At 46.3% G+C, this 18,643-nt stretch overlaps 1 protein-coding gene across 6 annotated transcripts in view; it reads left to right on the top strand.

Moving 5' to 3' along the window:
• Nucleotides 1-18,643, top strand: part of LRRC20 (leucine rich repeat containing 20) — a 71,154-nt gene that overhangs the window by 1,168 nt on the left and 51,343 nt on the right. The window contains exons 2-6 of one of the 6 annotated variants that reach the window (XM_064488096.1): nucleotides 141-198; nucleotides 2,285-2,372; nucleotides 9,717-9,792; nucleotides 16,330-16,475; nucleotides 16,668-16,757. In XM_064488096.1, the coding sequence (XP_064344166.1) occupies nucleotides 16,748-16,757 (10 nt within the window). In that variant the 5' untranslated portion in view covers nucleotides 141-198; nucleotides 2,285-2,372; nucleotides 9,717-9,792; nucleotides 16,330-16,475; nucleotides 16,668-16,747. Of the gene's footprint in view, nucleotides 1-140; nucleotides 199-2,284; nucleotides 2,373-9,716; nucleotides 9,793-13,262; nucleotides 13,378-14,412; nucleotides 14,453-16,329; nucleotides 16,476-16,667; nucleotides 16,758-18,643 lie in introns of those variants that run through there. The other 5 variants (XM_064488093.1, XM_031461140.2, XM_010992774.3 and 2 more) reach the window with 5 other exon arrangements.

The raw sequence follows: 18,643 nt of genomic DNA on the forward strand, positions 1-18,643 counted from the left end.
GAGCAGAGGGTGAAATTGGTAGGATAGTTGGACATAGAGATTGGGTCGGAGTATGGAATGAAAAGAAGTAATGACACCAGGGTATAATTTTGAAGTTTCAGGGACAGAGGAGTATTACCTATTTTTTATTCATTTGACAGGCAGCCTGGAGTAGAGAAAGGAGATCTTCCATTAGCATGCTGTGTAACCACAGGCAAGGTACTTACACTCTCTGCACCTCATCTATAATATGGAGATAAAGTTATTACTTCACTGAGTAGTCCCGTGAGTTAAGCACAGAAGTCTTTAGCAAATAATTGCCTCCTAGCAGTCATATTGAAATTAATGGAGGGTTAGAATTTTCTTAGGACCTCTGATGTCTTCCTTTCCCAATTAGAAGGTATCATAGTCACCTGTTCTGGTTTTGAGATTAAATATGAGTGTGTATTTGTATGTATGTGTGTGTGCATGGATTTGTGTTATGTACATGGTGTGGATTTCATCACCTCTAGAAAACCCTAAAAAACCCTAAAAAAAAAGCTCACTCAGCTGATTTTTTCACAACCTGCTCCTCTTTTTGATAACAGCCTTACTGAGATTAAAATAATCAACCATAGAATTCCAGTCTTTTAAGGTATATAATTCAGTGGGTTTTAGTATATTCACAAAGTTGTGCAATCATTTCCACTATCTAATTTCAGAACATTTTGTCACGCCAGAAGATACCCAGTATGCATTAGCAGTCACCCACCGTTTATTCCCAACCTCCTCAGACCCAGGCCACCACTCATCCACTTTCTGTTTGTATAGATTTCCCTATTTTGGACATTTCCTGTAAATGAAATCATATAACATGTGGTCTTTTGTGACTGGTTTCTTCCACTTAGCATGTTTTCAATGTTTAACCAGGTGTAGCATATATCAGTAGTTGGATCCTTTTTATGGCTGAATAATACTCTACATTGTGTTTATCCATCTATCAGTTGATGGAAATTTAGATTGTTTCCACTTTTTGGTTATTATGAGTAATTCTGCTGTGAACATTTACGTACAAGTTTTTGTGTGAATGTATGTTTTCAATTCTCTTGGGTATATACCTAGGAATGGAATTGCTGGGTCATGTAACTCTAGGTTCAACCATTTGGGGAACTTGGCAGTTCTGTTTTTTTAGAGTGGCTGCACCATTTTACATTCTCACTAGCAGTGTATAAGGGTCCAAGTTTCTCCACATCCTTGTCAATACTTGTTATTATTTGTCTTTTTGACTATAGCTATTCTAGTGGGTGTGAAGTGATATCTCGTTCTGGTTTTGATATGCATTTCCTGATGGCTTAATGATATTGAGCATCTCTTCATGTGCTTATTGGCCATTTCAAATCATCTTTTCTTTGGAGGAATATCTATTAAAATCGTTTACCCATTTAAAAAATTGGGTCATTTGTCTTTTTATTGAGGTTTAACTGGTTTTTGTCCATTCTGAAACTGGAGCCTCATCAGATATATGATTTTCAAATAATTAGTCCCATTCTGTGCATTGTCTTTTCACTTTCTTGATGGTGTCCTCTGGAGCACAAAAGTTTAAAATTTCAATGAAGTCGAGTTTATCTATTTTTTTTTCCTTTGGTTGCTTGTGCATTTGGTGTCATAGCTAAGAAATCATTGCTTAATCCAAGGTCACAAAAATTTATGCCTATGTTTCCTCCTAAGAGTTTTATAGTTTTGGCTATTACATTTAGGTCTTTGCTCCATTTTGAGTAAGTTTTTCTGAATGGTGTGAGGTAAGGATCCAACTTCATTCTTTTGCACGTGGATAGCCAGTTGACCTGGTACCATTTGTTGACAAGGCTATTCTTTCCCCATTGAATTGTCTTGGCAACTTCAGTTACAATAACAAAAAAGGTTGATTCAGAGAAGTAGGTGCTTAAAACAAACTAGATGAACTAGAAGAATAGGCTCCAGGCTAGGCCTCCAGGAATGATCCTCAAAACCCTGCAGAATTGAGCCTCCAGGAGAGCTGCAACCTGGATGAGAGTCAGGAAGCTGAGGAATAATAAATGACTGCTCTCCCCTCTTAGCTGCATTCAGAGTCAGGCAGCTGCTGCCAGACTGTCAGATTCAAAGCCACATGGAGTCTGCTAGATCCATACCGGCTAAATAGGTACCCGGAGCAGCACTGCCTCTCTCCCCACTTCACTCAGTTCTGCATTCAAATCTTGTGTGGAGGTGTTTGATTGGTGTAACCCAACCCCTAAAATGCATCCTGGGGGTTTTACTGCAAGGGAACATAATACATGCCGATTTTTAGCCTTCCAGCCTCTGCAGTATAAGAAGACGGACCAGAAGGAAGTTAGAACAGGAGTCAAGGGCACCAATGTACGTATCCACCATAAAAGGTAAGTCAATGTGTATAAACATTTTGTAACTGGATAATAAAAGATTCATTCCCATTGTTGTCCTTAACTGACCTAATTTCCTTCCTTTTAGCCATTGAGATTAACCCTAAAAGCATCTGCTCCTTGCCTTTGCTCAGGGGTTAGGAAACTTTTTCTATCAAAGGTCAGAGTGTAAATATATTAGGCTTTGCAAGCCATACAGTCTCTGTCACAAGTTTTCAAGTTTTGTTGTTGTAGCGAGAAAGCAGCCTTAGACAACATGTGAACAAACGAGCATGGATCCAATAAGACTTCATTTACAAAAACAAGTGGCCAGCTGGGTTTGGCCTGCGGACCATAGTTTGCAGACCCTGTCTTTGCTTATATTGTCTATTCACTCAACACATCCTTACTGAGGACCTGCTGTGTGTCAGTGCTTTCTAGGGGAGGAAGTATAGCAATAAATAAGACAGAGGTGCCCCTGCTCAGTGGAGCAAACATTCTGCTGGGAGTGACACTGTCCTCCCCACCTCCCCTTCCCTGCCTAACCCAGACTCCTGTTTAATACTCGGTATGGGTTGGCTTTCCTTGACTTTCCTTCCCCCAGCAAGGGTTGGTTCCTTCCCTTAGAGCTCCCACAGTGCCCTGTGCACACTGGGATCACTTGTACCAACCTTGTGGATAATGTTGTCTGCTTAAGCATCTGGTTTCCTGCAAGACTGTGAACTACTCAAAGGCAAGAACTGGGCCCCTCCTCACGTTGAGTCATCCCTGGCCTGGCTCAGAACCAGCCTGTGGTCCGTGGTGTTGAATTAACTTTAAGGAATCTTTGTAGAGGCTGAGATATGAACATTAGACACAGTTGTGGGCAGTTCTGTCATAAGTGGCCTGATTCAGATGAGAATTTCTATTTATCAACTGGGTTATGGTATAATTTATGTGCACCTCTTTTAAGTATGCATGTCGATGAATTTTGACAAATGTTTACATTTCTGTAAATACCACTACAATCAAGATCCCCTCACCCCAAAATTCCCAATAATCACTGATCTACTGCCTATCACTACAGATTAGCTTTGCCTATTCTAAAACTTTATATAAATGGAATCCTGCTATATGTACTGTTTTATACCTGGCCTCTTCACACAGCACAATGTGTTGCTGCAGCAGTAATCCATTGCTTTTTGTAGCTGAGTAGTATTCCATTTATGGCTATACCACATTCTGTTTATCAGATGAGAATTTAAAGGAAAAAGATATCTCTGCTCTCTCCCCCAGAACCTATGGGGACTAGGAGGGTCTTGCATGGCCTCAAATATATAGGCTGTGTATTATCTCTTGTAATATTGTGATTTATAATAAAAGATATATATTGATTTTCAGTCCCTGTTCCTAGCACAGAGCTCCTAAAACCCTTGGAATTTCCTAAGTGTTGAGAGTAGTAAGTGTCTTTTGTTATGTTAATGAGGTGACTTTTGGAATGCCTCTAGGTCGCCTAAGGATGGGGGCTGGTCACCAGAGGAACCAACCAAGTAATTGGAGAGTTGGAACTTTCAGTTCTACGCCACTGACCTCTGGGGAGGGGAAGGGGGCTGGAGATTGAATTCAGTCACCAATGGCCAATGATCTAATCAATCGTGGGTATGCAATGAAGCCTCCATAAAGAAAACCAAAATGATTTGGGGGCAGGGGTGGGGTTCACAAGAGCTTCCAGGTTAGTGAATACATGGTGATTGGGGGAGAATGGTTTGCCCAGAGAGGGCATGGAAGCTCCAAACCCTTTCCCCATATCTGGCCCTATGCATCTTTTATATCGGCTGTTTCTGAGTTATATCCTTTTATAATAAACCCGTAATCTAGTAAGTAAAGTATTTCTCTGAGTTCTATGAGCCGCTCTAGCAAATTAATTAAACCCAAGGAGGAGATAACTGTAACCTCCAGTCTATAGCCAGCTGGTCAGAAGCGTGCTGACAACCTGGACTTGAGACTGGCATCTGAAATTGGGAGGGGGTAGGGGAGCAGTCCTGTGCGACTGAGCACTTTACCTGTGGCATCTGATACTATCTCCTGGTAGTTACTGTCATAATTAAGTTGAATTATAGGGCACCCAGCTGGTGTTGGAGAATTGCTTGGTGGTGAGGAAGAAACCCACGCATTGGAATTGGGAGCAGAATCTTATCTCTGAATGAGGGTATCTTGATAGTGGGTGATTAGAAAGCTGCTAATGCAATTATGACCCCTGGATTCATACCTGATGTACTGCCAGGATAGAACATGCAATATATACCACGTTTGGGCAGCCCTTGCTTGGAACTTTTACTTATAATGTAGTGTTTACTTATTAATATAACTTGAGTTTCAAAAAATGGAAGTGGCCTGGATGTCCCCAGCCCAGGGGTATCCCTTCTGTAGCCTATTCCAGTGTTTAGCTATCACAGCTTCCCAAAACTCATTCCTTCGAACTCTCCTGTAGTTACCTGTTGCCTCTGTTCTCTCTGGTTCTGTCTTTCCTGGGGCAAGAGGAGGCTGTTTACACGTTCTGTAATGAGGTCACCCACATTCTGTATCATCATAGGGATAATAGCCCCTTACCTTTGGATAACACTTTTCTACCTTACCAAGCACTTTCAGACTATTATCTCACTTAAGCTGAGCCACAACCCTGTGATGGATGCAGGCTGCTTATTATTCTTTTCATTATTATTATTGATATTATTATTCCTACATTTTAAGAGATAGAGAGACTGAGGCTCAAACAGGTTATGACTTCCCTGAGGTAGGCAGCCAGGACCTGTGGTGCTGGGAGTAGTGCTCAAGCTTCTGGCTGGTCACCCTTTGCACATCCTCCTGTTGGGTACCCACTCTTTATCATCACATCTGCTGAACCGCTTGGGGATGAGCAGCATCCATTTCTTGAGCTCCTGACACATAAAGGGCAGAATGTGTACAGAAGGTGATAATAATCATAGATAACATTTATAGACAGCTAGGCTGAGTCAGATGCTGTTGTAGGCCTTCTAGAGATCTTATCTCTAATATGCCCAACTTCCATACCAGGTGGGTATTATTTGCCTGTTTTACAGATAAGGAAGCAGCCTCAGAGAAGCTAGCTTGCTCAAGGTCACCTGATGTGTCTCTGGAAATTCTCTAGCCTCTTGCTGTGGTTGGGAACAGTCCACTGTGCATAGCCTTTGACTTCACGTGTGCTTTGTTTCAAATGCTGGCTCTCCCACCCACTTGCTGTGTGACCAAGAGTCTCAACCTGTTCTTGCATCTGAAAAATAGGAGGAGGAGGTCCTCATTCAGAGCGTACTCTTTAGAGGATTTAATGTCAGGCCCAGCCAAGGTTTAGCCAATGAGAATGGTGGTTAGGCACCAGTCTGGGTCCAAAAGGATGCTGGGGCCCATGAGGCTTGGAGAAGAGGGGCAGACTGGAGAACAGCATGTCTGACTGTGGGGGCCATGCTTCAGTCTCAGTGTTTCCTCCTTCGGAGGACATATCAGGCAATATCAGCCAAAGTCTGTGGTTGTAGACTTCAGAAAATGAGGTACGGTCTGTTCACAGTGACTTTGGTATTAATAAGTCCTCTGTTGAAGCCAGTTTATTATTTGCCTATTTACTGCAGTTCCACCCCTGTAGTTCCTGTCCTTCTCTCTCCATCCCAGTATTTAGTAGATTTCTGATAGGTACAACCCTTCCTCTGTCACCTCTGGCCTGCAGAGTGAAACTGGGCAGTATACCTAATGCCATACCACATCCAGTGGCATGTGCTGGTTTGGGTAGCTTAAGCTCCAACCAGAGAGCACTTTTAAAATGGAAATGCACTGTCATCTACAATGAATGGTGGACCACACCCTATGCCAGCCACAGCCCAAAGGCAAGGCACACAGTGTACAGAGCCTAGCAGCCAAGAATGGGTGGTTGCCAAATTGAGTCAAGAAGCACCCTGCCCCAGGAGCTTCTGACTTCTCTTGGGTGGAGCCCAGGTTTTTTGATGGGAATCCTTTGCCATGATTGGGTGGGTACTGTCGAGTTCAAGGTAGAAGACTGAACTTGATAACTGGGGATCTGATTCTCCAAGCAGGCTCTGGACAAGCCACTTGGCTTCCATGTCTCCATCAGTAAATTCATTTGGAAATATCTACTGAGCTCTTGGTACGGCCCTGACTCCAGATTCAGGGGTGAATGAGGGCAAACCTTATGAAGCTTCCATGGGATCCACCTACTGTGGTGAGGACTCCTTGCATCCAGGTCTTCTGGCTGAATTTAGATGGAGTTATTTTTCTGTCCACACTGAGTTAGCCTTGGAAGCCCTGGGGTAGCAATGGCTGGCAGTGTGTATTGTATTGCACCACAATCCTCTCTTCCATGGCTTCCTGTACCTCTTGGGATTTAGAATAAGGCCCTCCATAGTCCGGCTTCATCTCCTGCCTTTCTCCATCTCACTTTCTGTGCTCCTGTTCCTCACACAGACCATGCTCCCTCCTGTCACAGGACCTTTGCACATGCTATTCTCGTTGCCTGGTTGTTCTCTGTGATGAGCAGACTTTAAGGTGACCCCCATGACCCCTAACTTCTGGTGTTCACATCCACAAGTGTGGGTGGGACCTGTGACTTGCTTCTAACCCATAGAATATGGCAAAGGTGAGAGAATGTCCCTTTTGTGATTAAGTTATATAAGACTTCATCTTGCTAGAGCCTCTCTCCCTGTTGCTGGTTTTGAAGAAGCAAGCTACTCTGAGTCCTACAGTCATCAGAAAATGAATTCTGTCAACAACCTGAGGGAGCCTGGAGGTGACCCTTCCCCAGTCAGGCCTCCATGTGAGAACACAACCCTGCCTCACACCTTGACTGCAGCCTTGCAGAGGACCCAGCTAAGTCGTGCTGGGACTCCTGACCCACAGAGACTGTGAGATAGAAAATGTATTATTTTTAAGTCGGTAAGTTTGTTGTTTAAAAAAGAAAAAGCTGTGTAAATGTGTTACTGTTTTCTATATGCAGCATAGAAAACCAGTATATTCTCGAACATTCACCTAGTTTACTCCTACTCATCCCTTATCATTCCCATCCCACTGAGATGAGTCTTCTCATCAACCAAGATGCCAAGGCCCAATCTCCTGGTTAGAGGCTCTCATGCCATTGTGTGCCTTACTACCCTATGACTTACACAGTTATAACTGTGTGATTGTTTAATTGATAGCTGCCCCCTCATCCACCCCCAAACCGTAAGTGCTTTCCCCCAACCCCAAATCCCTCCCTTGGACAGAGACCACTAATTGTTCCTCAGTGTCCTTTTCCCCTTTTCACAAGTTTTAGCCAGGCCCGTGAACATTCAGCCATAGACTACATTTCCCAGCCTCCCTTGCAGTTAGGCGTGGTCACATGACCAAGTCCAGGCTACACGACGTAAAAGAGACTGCTGCGTGTAACATCTGGGTCATCTCCTTAAAGGCAAAGTGGCTTACTCTAGACATATTTCTTTTCCTCTTCCTGCCAGCTCGGAAATAGTATAACTGCAATAGCAGCCTTGGACCCAGAGAAGAAAGGAACATATTGAAGATGATAGAGTAACTGACCATCTTGGTTTTTTGATGACCTTTTGGAGCAGAGCTTCCCTAGATCACCTGTTTCATAGAAGAAACAGACTATTTCATTTAAGCTGAAGCATTTGGAGGTCTTTTTTTTTTTATAGCAGCCTAGATGTAACCTAATTGATATGCTCCCTGAGAATAAATTAGGGGTGTCCTGTGTGTGTTTTTGATATACTTGTCCTTCAACACTTGTTAGGGAGAACACTCTCCACTCTGGCTTTGTTTCCAAGTCACAGAGCAGTCCTGTCTTTGGTTTTCAGTTTCTCATTAGGACGCCGAAGCTAGGGGTGGGGCTAGGGTGAGGCAAGACCTAAAGAGGCACTTTCAGGCCATGGCTGTGTAGGATTGGCAGCAGAGAGTGAGTGTGAAACCAAGCCCCCCTAAAACTGAGTTCCCTTACAAAGTCTGTGATTAATCTCTCTATCCAAATGCATTTTCTTGCTAGCCTCCTCTGAACTCAGTCCCTTTCTTGTCCCGACCTCAGTCCTGTGCTAACTGAACACCCAGCCAGCAGAGCCAGATGACTAAGATTGCTGTTGTCGATAACATCGTTAATGTACTAAAATTACTGCTGTAGAAATCATCATTAATGTACAAACTCAGGCTGTTTCTCCAGGGCGAGCTGAGCTAACAGACCCCCGAGCCATGGACCACCTGGCCAGAAAATTATAAACCAGAGATATTCTAACTCCCGAAATCATGATTAAGAAATGTCACAAGACGATGATTAATCCTAGTCTCTTTGTTCTTGCCCCATAAAACATTCCAAACTCAAAGACCAAGATGGAGTGGATCTGACACTCATCTTCCACTCCCTTGCTAGGTGCCCTGCAAATAGACCCTAACTTTGCTGCAGATACCTGCTGTCAGAGTTCAACTTTCTGTGGCTGTGGGCATATGTGCCCTCCTTAAATTTTGTACTTTGGAAGCCTTTGGTACCTTTCCCTAGTCTCAGCCCTGCCAGAGGTCATAGCATTTTCGTTAAAAAACTTAAATATATGCTTGTTTTTGTTGTAATTGCTAGGAATTCATTGCTAGGAATTCTTCCTATGGAAATAAACAGGTTTCTAAACCATATGTGCAAAGTGACCATTTTCTTGAAAAAGTGTATAGATAGAGACAAGACTGGAGGGACATGCATCCCAGTGATAACAGAAGCTATCTCCCTTTGAGAGATAGGGTTATAGGTGATTTTATTCCATTGTGGTTTTTTGTGTTTTGCAAATTTTCTGCCCTCTGCAAGTAACATTTTTGTAGTCAGGGAGAAAAAACACTATTTAAAATGTTTTTAACTGTCCCTCTTTTCCAAAGGTGACCCATTGTGCTTGGGGTAAGCACCTTGCTATCTTCTTTCCTTATGGGGAGCACTTTCCCATGAGGCTCTCTGATTTCTTGTGCAAATAGCCCCACAGACGCTCACCCAAAAAACCTCCCAGACGGACAGGTCCAGACATGTCTGAATCTACAGACAGGCTGGGAAAAGCCTGTTGGGGATGCTGTCTTCCCTGAGGGCACTGGGAGGGAGGATGTGATGGCTTAAAGGCCCTGTATAGTACTGCATGGGACTCTCCCCTTCTCCGGCCTCTGCCTCCTCTCCTGACTTATTCCCAGGGGTAGCTCCAGGAATGGACACCCCTGTGGATGGAGTCAGATAGACAGGATTTGAATCCTGACTCTGCCGTGTACAAGCCATGTGACTCGGCAAGTCATTTAGTCTCTGTGCTCATTTTTCACAACCCCAAAATGGAGATAACACTAGTTGTTACCTCACAGGGTGGTCTTCTGCAGCCTGTAAGAAAATGCCTGTGAAGTGTGGCTCCCAGCGTGGCGCCAGGTGACTCAACAGGAGGTAAGTGTTGGCATTGTTATTGACACCCTGGTGGCTGTGTCTGTCTCATCTCAAACACAGTGTTGGACATGCTAAACTCTTGACCACCCTCCACCCCTCAACCTGTTCCTCTTTCAGCCTATGAGACTGCAGCCTTGACCACCAGCCCTGGTCTCTCTCTGAATCTCCTGACTTATACTTCCAGGACTTTGTTGGATAGCCCCAGATGGACATCCTCTTAACATCCTTTGCAATATATCTTAAATCCTCCTCCTCTTTATTCATCCCTAAACTAGCATGTCCTCCTCCAGTAGGTCTTCCCTTCCCGACTCCTTTCCCACTCTTACCTCCTTCTTGTTCTTCTGTGCCTGTTGAAATCCAGCCCATCCTTTAAGACTTATTCAGATATCCTTCTACTCCCATGCAATTGATGGGCACATTGACAGCAGCCTGTTCTTGAAAATCTTTACTTGGTACTGCTGAACTCAAATTTCTCGTGGTTGCAATACGCCGGTTTTCCCAAGGAACTGAATTCTCAGAGGTCCAGGAGCACTGATGTGAGAGAGTTATTCCCTTTTCAAATCTCATTCAGTCATTTTGTATTGACCAAGGCACTGGTGTGCTTTACCATCTCCCTCACACTTGCTAGACTCCTTTTGTAACAAAGAGAACAGCTTTGGAGCAGACCTTTAGCAGGCAACAATTTTTTTTTTCATGTTTGACATTTTATTTTATTTTATTTTATTTTATTATTTTTTTTAGCAGGCAACAATTTGCTATAATTTAATAACACTGATTCATTTTAATTATATATATTTTTTAATGTTTTCCACTTTCATTGCAATTTACTGTTTATTTTTAAGTTTATTTTCTATCCATGTCAAATGATAGTTTCCATTTGTAGTAATGATATAAAGTTTCCTTTTTAAAAATAAACATCTTTACGCTAAAAAGTGAGTCAATTTAAAGGAAAAAGGAAGTAAACTGTCTCTCGCAGAAAAAAAGTCCTGATTTGTGGTGTGTGCTGACTTCCATACTGTAAATTCTCCCACTATGCCTATTTCCAATAACCTAGGTGATGCCACTGAATGCAGAGTTGGGAAAAGATGTGCAGACACCCTCTCTAAGTCCATCCAGGTGACTCAAGCTCACCACTGGGGGGGAGGGGATGGTGGTATTTGGGCTCAGATATAGCAAATATCCAGAAGGTAGCCTAGCATTGGTAAGAAACACTTATTATAGTCACTTTTTATATGAATATTATTCCCCATAACAAAGTACCAGTGTCTTGAGGGTACTGACTGCTTCTTTTTTATATACATATGTATGTATTGAAGTATAGTTAGTTTACAATGTTGTGTCAATTTCTGCTGTACAGCATAATGTTTCAAGAGTACTGACTACTTCTTGATCATCTTTGCAAACCTTGCAGTACCTGGGTTGGGCCCATGGTGGATACCTCTCACCAGGCTGAACTTTCTAAAAGAGGGACAGGGGTGAACCATTTGTCTGTTTCCGGTGGCAGTGATTTGGAGTGACCTTGAGCTCTTGGCTATTGGTCACTTAGCTCCAGGCAGAGTTGTGGCCCCAGGTGAAGGACTCAGGGAGGCAAAGGATGTTGCATGGAGTCTGACTCACCCATGTCACTGAGACTTCATATTTTGTTTCTACCCTAGTGTACAATAAAGACAAATATGAGGAGAATAGAATAGAAAAGGAGAGATTGAAGGCCTTGTGTTAATTTAGTAACAGAGTTCCCAAAACTAGGCGGCTTAGCAACAATAGTTTGCTGTCTTGCAGTTCTGGAGACTAGAAGTCTGAAATCAGGTGTCAGCAGGGTTGACAAATCAAGGTGATGAAGGTGAGAAAAGGATCTGTTCCAGGTCTCAACCCTTGACTTGTAAATGGGGCTCTTCTCCCTGTGGCCCTTCACATTGTCATCCCTTTATGTGTGTCTGTGTCCAAATTTCCTCTTTTTACAAGGATATCAGTCATATTGGATTAGGGTCTACCCGCTGATCTCATTTTAATTTGATTACCTCTATAGAGACCCTATCTCAAAAGAAGGTTGCAATCTGAGGCCCGGGGGTTAAGATTCCAACGTATCTTTTTGAGGGGACACAATTCAAAACACACCAGGCCTGGAGACTGATTCTAGTAATTCTCTGATGTGAATTGTTCCCCATCAGGGCTCTCAGTCATAGGAGATTAGCTGCTGGCTCTGTCCACAGGGTATGTCCCTTCCACAAGTGCCGTGAGAATTTATCCTGCTCGGTGGAGGGGTAGATCCTCCAGGAAATAGCTAGATAACAATTTTGCCATCACACCAAATTGTTTCCTATCTAGCAGGCAACTGACAAGGCTATCAGGCTTAACATGGGCTACATGTGCAAGTGCTGGCTAACATCTAAGTCTCTCTCTGTTCATAGGTAAAGATATATGGCTCCCAATGAGGAGACCAGGCTTGGACCTGGTCCATAAGGGACCCAGTCCTATAAAGATGCTCTGGCTCCCTTTAGAGGAGGCTGTTTGAGGCCAGCTAAACTTCTTCACAGAGAAGCCTCAGTGGGGTTTCCTCCTGCAAGGCCCTGTCTTCCTGATTCCCTCATTTGCTCTTCTGAAACTGAAGGTGGTAATGGATACTCATGAGTGAGGGATAAAATTTTGCCAATTAATTACATTGAATGAAGTCTGTAAATATTGTGACTGTTGATAAATACTTACCGAGCACCCACTATGTGTTAGACATTGTGGGAATATTTACTGAGCACTGCAGTAAGCTACAAAACAGCCCCAATTCTCTATCCGTCCCTGTATCCGTGTTCCTTGCCATTAACTTTGCTGCTCCTGCCATCAGGAGATGGAGCTGATTTCTCCACTTTGAATTTCGGGGACATTCTGACTTGGTTAAGTCAATACAACTATGGAAATGACACTGACAGTTTTGAGCCTCAGCCTTGAGAGACCTTCATGATTCAAGCACTAAACTTTTCATGTATTAATCCTGACAGTGACCCTGTGAAGTAGGTGTGTATACATTTTAATTCCTATCTTATAGAGTAGAACATTGGGATTTACAGGGGTGAAGTAATTTAGTGTAGCCAGAATTATTGTCTGTAAAAACCTGAATGGGTGCCTGCAAGACATCGCTGGAAAAGCTTCCTATTCCCTATCTTCTCGTTTCTCAAAGTACCCTGATCTGACTAATTCAACTCCGCTCCCCTGAGACACAGTCCTAATGATCCTGGGATCTGCTGCACGTTCCCGTCTACACTCCGCGCTCCCAAGCATTTTCCCTTTAGAAGCCTAACACAAAGCGGATCCACCCTGTAGACGAGAGCGCGCCGGCCGCCTTTCCGGGCGTGCCGCTCCCGGGAGCGGCGTGAGGACCGATGCGCTGATTGGACGCGCGCTGCCTGGCCTGCGGCCTGCTCCCGCCCCGGCGCCGCTCCTGGCGCGGCGATTGGCGGAACGGCCTTGTGCTCAGAGCCCGCTGCCTCTCGCGCCCCTCCCGGCCGGCTCCAATGAACCGCTGTTGCATGGGGCGCCGCCGGCGGCCGAGGGAGCGTGACTGCGCTGCGCAGGGCGCTAGGAGGCATTGTCGCCGTAAGTGAAGCAGAGAGCGGCCCAGAACGGGGCCCCACCTTCGTGCTCCGCAAAGTAAACGTAGTCTGAGGCTGAGCGCTGGAGGGGCTGGGGGAGAGAGGGAGAGAAGTATCCCCGTTTCCGGAGCGCACCCTCCCCTCCCCCAGGTCACCCTGTGGAAGGAGCAGCGGTGCACCAGCTGCGGCTTTTACAGTGCCAAGGGGTCCTCGCGCCGCGCCGGCTCTGGCTTGCAGAGTGAGGCTGGACCCTGGCTGGCTCGGGGGAGCGGGCGCAGCGGTACCAAGGAATAGGGAGCCCGGGGAAGCCGTCCGGAGGGGGTCTCCGTTCCCTGCGGGAGGCGCCCCTGCTGGGAGAGGCTGTTGTAAATTTCGTCCCTGAAGCCACACTTTCAGGATAGGCTTCCGCTCTGGGGAGCTGCAGACCCCTGTCCCAGAGCGTGCCTCTCAATTTCCAGGGAGCAGGGAATCCCCGACCCTCTGCAATCACCAGCGTTCTCCCCTTTGCTTTATTTTCCCCAGTCCCCGCCTGCCTGGCGAGCGGAGGGCCGGCAACGAAGAGCCATTGGCTGCGGACGCTGGAGGGTGGGATAGATGGTGAGGCAGGCCCCTTGCGCGAGGCCTTGGGATCCTGGCCTCACCATTGCGCTCAGTCCTGGAAGGCGCAGCCCAAGAATGCTTAGATGCCCTCCGAGAAGCACGCGCGGGGCGCTGAGAACCCCAAGACTTAAAAACAAGGAGCCAAGCCCATCCCGCACACACCCCAGCGGGCTTCTTTCCCTTGGGTGGAAAAGTGGGTCGACTCTGACTGCCCTCGAGCGGGCTACTTGGGTCCAATCCAGCCGGCTGCCTCTCACCTCCGCAGTGGCTCCTTCGCTTGGCATGGTCCAGCGGACCCGCTGGAGCCGGCGGTGAGGGGAGCTTGCACACATGGCTCCGGAGGCTCGAGTTGCCCTTTGGAGCGACTGCCAGGCTCTAAAGTTCCCAAGTGACCACACCAGTAACTAAATATAGGAGCAGCTGGTGCGGACGGGGTGTCGCAGCAGCTCCTTTGCAGAGATCTCGGGGCTTCAGATAAGGTAGAGTTCTCCCTAATGAGGGTGGGAGCCGTAGCAGGAGGCTGCGGTCAGGGTTTAAGCAAAAATCACCCCTCTCCCAACCTTGTATCCAGGTAAAACCAGGTTATAGATACAGGTGGGCCGTATGTATTGCTAGCTCTCACAAAGCAGGACAGCTTTTTTCTGGCATTCCATTTATTATATCCTAACTTTCTGTCTGTACCTGTTTGATCACATATTTAGTGTGGGAAGTGCTTAACAGTTTGCAAAGACCTTTCTCAAAAGCTATGTATCATTTTCTTCTCAAAACAACCCAGCAAGAAAGGTGGTATTTCCTGCTTACAAATGGAACTGCTCACAACACTGGTAATTTTCCAAAAGTGTGGCTGGATTAGGCTGCTCTCCTCAAAAACCTTTCCCTAGTTCCTGGCAGAGAAACAGAAGGTAGACTTGTAGGAGGGCCTCTAGCCCCTCCCTAGACTGATTGCCTGTCTCCCTCCTTCTGATCATTTTGGGTACTTCTGCTCAGTCCCTGCCTCTGTTCCCTTTTCCCAGCCATGCCATGTGCCTTCATGGCAGAGGTCACATGTGTTCCTCAGGCCTGGCATTGTGGCCTCTAGCATCTTGCTCATTCTACCTCTTGTCACTGAGTCTCTCTTACCTGATGGGAAGCTAATTCTGGCTGATGCCAAGTCTCTGTACCTTCACTTGCTCAGTGTGGGCCTTATAGAAGGGCCCAGGACATGTTTGTTGGATTTAAACATTTCCTGGGACTATGGTGAACACTCTGAGGAAACAGAAGTTGGGGATGTCTGGAGAGGGATATCTTGCTGGGACAGTAGTAGTGTGACCCTGTGCCAAAGGGTCTCCAGGGTCTGAAGTGCTTCCCTTGAAATTTTCTAAGGCTGCCCTCTGGTGCCTGGAACCCCAAGCCCAGAACAGACCCATGTGGGCTGGTGGTTCCTGTTTCTCCCCTTTAGGACACTCTGATTTTCTGCTACCACTACCCTTGTAGGATTGACCAGATAGCTCAAGGAGCCCAGAACTTGGACCTATGGGGTTGGGTTGTCTTGGGGCCCTGTGGTTGGGGTCTGGTTCCAGGAGAGCTACCTTGTGCACTGATTGCTCCCACTGGCTGGCATGATTTTTCTTTCATGGAACCACATGAGACTGGGCAGCCAGAATCTCTTGGAGGTCTAGGGCACATCTGTGCTGTACCCAGAGCATCCTCTGGAATGTAAGGGGCCCCTCCTCCTAGTGACTTGCTCTGATACCCAGACTTTGCAGGCTATTTCCGTTCCTGCCTTGATGTGCAGTCTCTGACCCACACTTAGGGTGAGTGTCCAAGCTTGCCACGGGAGGTGGTTTTTAATCTGACTAGTTTTCATCAACGGGCTCTATGGCCTAGGGAACCACTTCCCCCACCTGGTGGCAACTAGTAGAATTGCAGACACAGTGCCCAGTTGAAAGTGATCATCCTAGACCCTGCTCAGGTTAGCACAGACCCTGGACAGCTTGGAGATTTACCTTCCCTTTCTTCTCTGCTGTAAGGCCAGGATTACCTCAGTGATGTGCCTTAGAAAACTCGTCTTTATCAGAATCACAAGTCAAAGCTATTTGCTGCATTTCTGTTCTCTTCATTCTTAGGCTCTGCCTAGTAGATGCTTCATACATGTTTGTGGTTATTGAGGATGAGTACTGGAGATGGGGAAAGAGGGAGCAGGTATGGTAGGAAAACTCCTACGCTGGGAGTTAGGACACCTAGATTTTTTTATTTCCATCTAGTTGCTATATCTCTCTTCTTTGGCCTTTCTCACAGCCTGGGTCCCTGAGGAGGATGGATTGGGGTGGGTCCGTGCCTGGTGGGCGAGTGCTTCACAGCCCCGTGTCTTCCCCAGGCAGCAGGTCCCCTTGTGAGTGGCAGACCAGCCGGGTGGCTGGCGGCAGGACACCCGCGTCTGCATGCTGAGGAAGATGGGTGAGGCTGTGGCCAGAGTTGCAAGGAAGGTCAACGAGACGGTGGAGAGCGGCTCTGACACCCTGGGTGAGTGAGGGCATGGCCTGTCCAGCTGCAGGGCGCCCTGTACACAGTTCGTGGAATCAGCCTGGAAATGAGATAGAGACAGTATCAGTGTGCACCCCTTGTCGTGAGGAGCAGCATTCCGTGGACTTTTACTGCCCGTGTGATTAGTTTGTGTATACAGGGTCTTAGCATAAGACATATTTCTTACTATAGGTCATGGGCAAAGAAGTTGAAAAACACTGAGTGAGGGGTTCCATCCACCGGAAGCCCGTCTGCCTGCTCTCAGACTGCCGATGATGCCAAGTATGTATGTATGTGCCCTTGGACCAGGTGACAGTGGCTGGCCCTGCCGAGTAGCCCTGGTACCAGGCCCTGTGCAGGTGCCTCACAAGTGCTGCCTAGTTGAATTTTCACAACCTCCCCATGGTGGATGATACCAGGCATGACTAGCCTAGTGTGACTGGCCTTGGTCTTCAGATGAGGACTGGGCCCTCTCCCCACCACTCTGTCCCGGGGTGGGGGGCAGATGGCTGCTGATCGCCGGGGTTGTGAGCACCGCAAAGCTCTGGCCAACTTGGGAGAGGAGTTAACCGCTTGAGCCTTGGTGGTCTTGGCCAAAGCTCGAGACTTTCCCATGGAGGTGGCTGGGTCTTTAAAGTTAGTGCCCAGGAAAGAAGCAGGATGTTGGAGCTGGCCATTGTGGACAAGCAATCCTGACCTTTTGGCAGGTGGAGCTCATCAGGCTCATGTGATCTGAGGGGTCTGGGGTCTAAGGAGTCAGCATGTATCAAGCACCTGCTGTGTGCAAGGTGCTGGGGGGCTCCCAGGGATATGTGCAGTGGACTTCTGCACCTGAGATTGGCCTGCCGCTGTGAGAGCAGTGAGTGACACATGGGCTCCGTGCTGAGTTGTGTCGGATGGTTCACAGGTGGGGTCATAATTCAGAGGCGGGAGATATTGATGGGTGTTGAAGGAATCTGGGAAGGCTTTATGGAGGAGGTGTGGATTGAAGTGGGTCTTGAAAGAGAAGTGAAGTAACCCAATATGGGTGTCATATAAAATAGCAATCTGAAGCAGCCGATAAAACCAGCACTGGAAAATGGCTTCAGTAATGTTTGTTACAGCTATATTGTGCAATTTATGTAGCTATTAACCATAGCACGTAAAATTTCATTATGTGCTTGAATGAAGAGTGGCAAATTCTCATGTATAATGTGAACTGGAAAAGAATAAGGATCCCAAACTATATAGATGGTAAGATGCTAATTACGTTAAATATGTATATATACATAGATAAAAATTGGAAAGAAATAAGCGCAAATGGATATTAGAAGATACTATTCTGCATTTTCTGAATGTTCTTTGATGAATATGTTACTTTTACAAGTAGAGAAGAATAGATTTTAGGGAAAGGACCACCTGCCACTCTAGAAGCCTGTGATGTGGAATCTTAGGGGATCTTTTATTCTTTCAGTGCTTGGGCAAAGACCAAACAGCTTTCAAATGATCAAAAAGTGTATTTCCTCCCTAGTTCACTCTTGCACTAAAGGCAGTCCTTCAGAATCCCAGCTTTCTGCAGGAGTCTTCAGCTTCTGCTTCCCACCTGAAGCAGGTCCAGAGCTGCCTTTCTGCTCCCTTCTGGGCCTTTAAACCTTAGCACCTGGTTGCCCAGACTGTCATACCAGCCCTGGCCAGCAAAGCATCAATACCTGCCTATCACTCTCTCTTTGAAATTTCTCTCAATTATTTGACTCCTGGGGCTCACTCTTATTAAATGCCAGGCATCGTCATCAGCACTTTACTGGTTTTGACTCACTTAATCCTCACACGAATTTTTATGACAGAGGTGGTATTAACATCCTCATTTTACAGATGAAGAAACTGAGGCATGGAACTTTTTTATCCAGTGTTTCTAAGTGTTCCGTAGCATGAAACTGTTCAGCTTCTCTCTGCCATGTTGCTTTGGAAGTAGGAGTTTCCCTGTTTTATAGATCCTGGGGCTGAGGGTTGGGCGACCTGCTGGTGATACAACAGTTTAGAGGTGGAGCCAGAGTTCAGCACAGCTCTGTGCGGCTTAGCCCTGCCTTCCCCCGTGTACCCCACTGCCTCCCTTGAGCATCTGGGGGTCGAGGAAGAGGAGAACTCAGATACCCCAGCAACTTGAAGCTCCCTCTTCCCCCTTACCTTGC

This window comes from Camelus dromedarius, chromosome 8 (assembly GCF_036321535.1).
Source record: "Camelus dromedarius isolate mCamDro1 chromosome 8, mCamDro1.pat, whole genome shotgun sequence".
In the NCBI taxonomy this organism is placed as follows: domain Eukaryota; kingdom Metazoa; phylum Chordata; class Mammalia; order Artiodactyla; family Camelidae; genus Camelus; species Camelus dromedarius.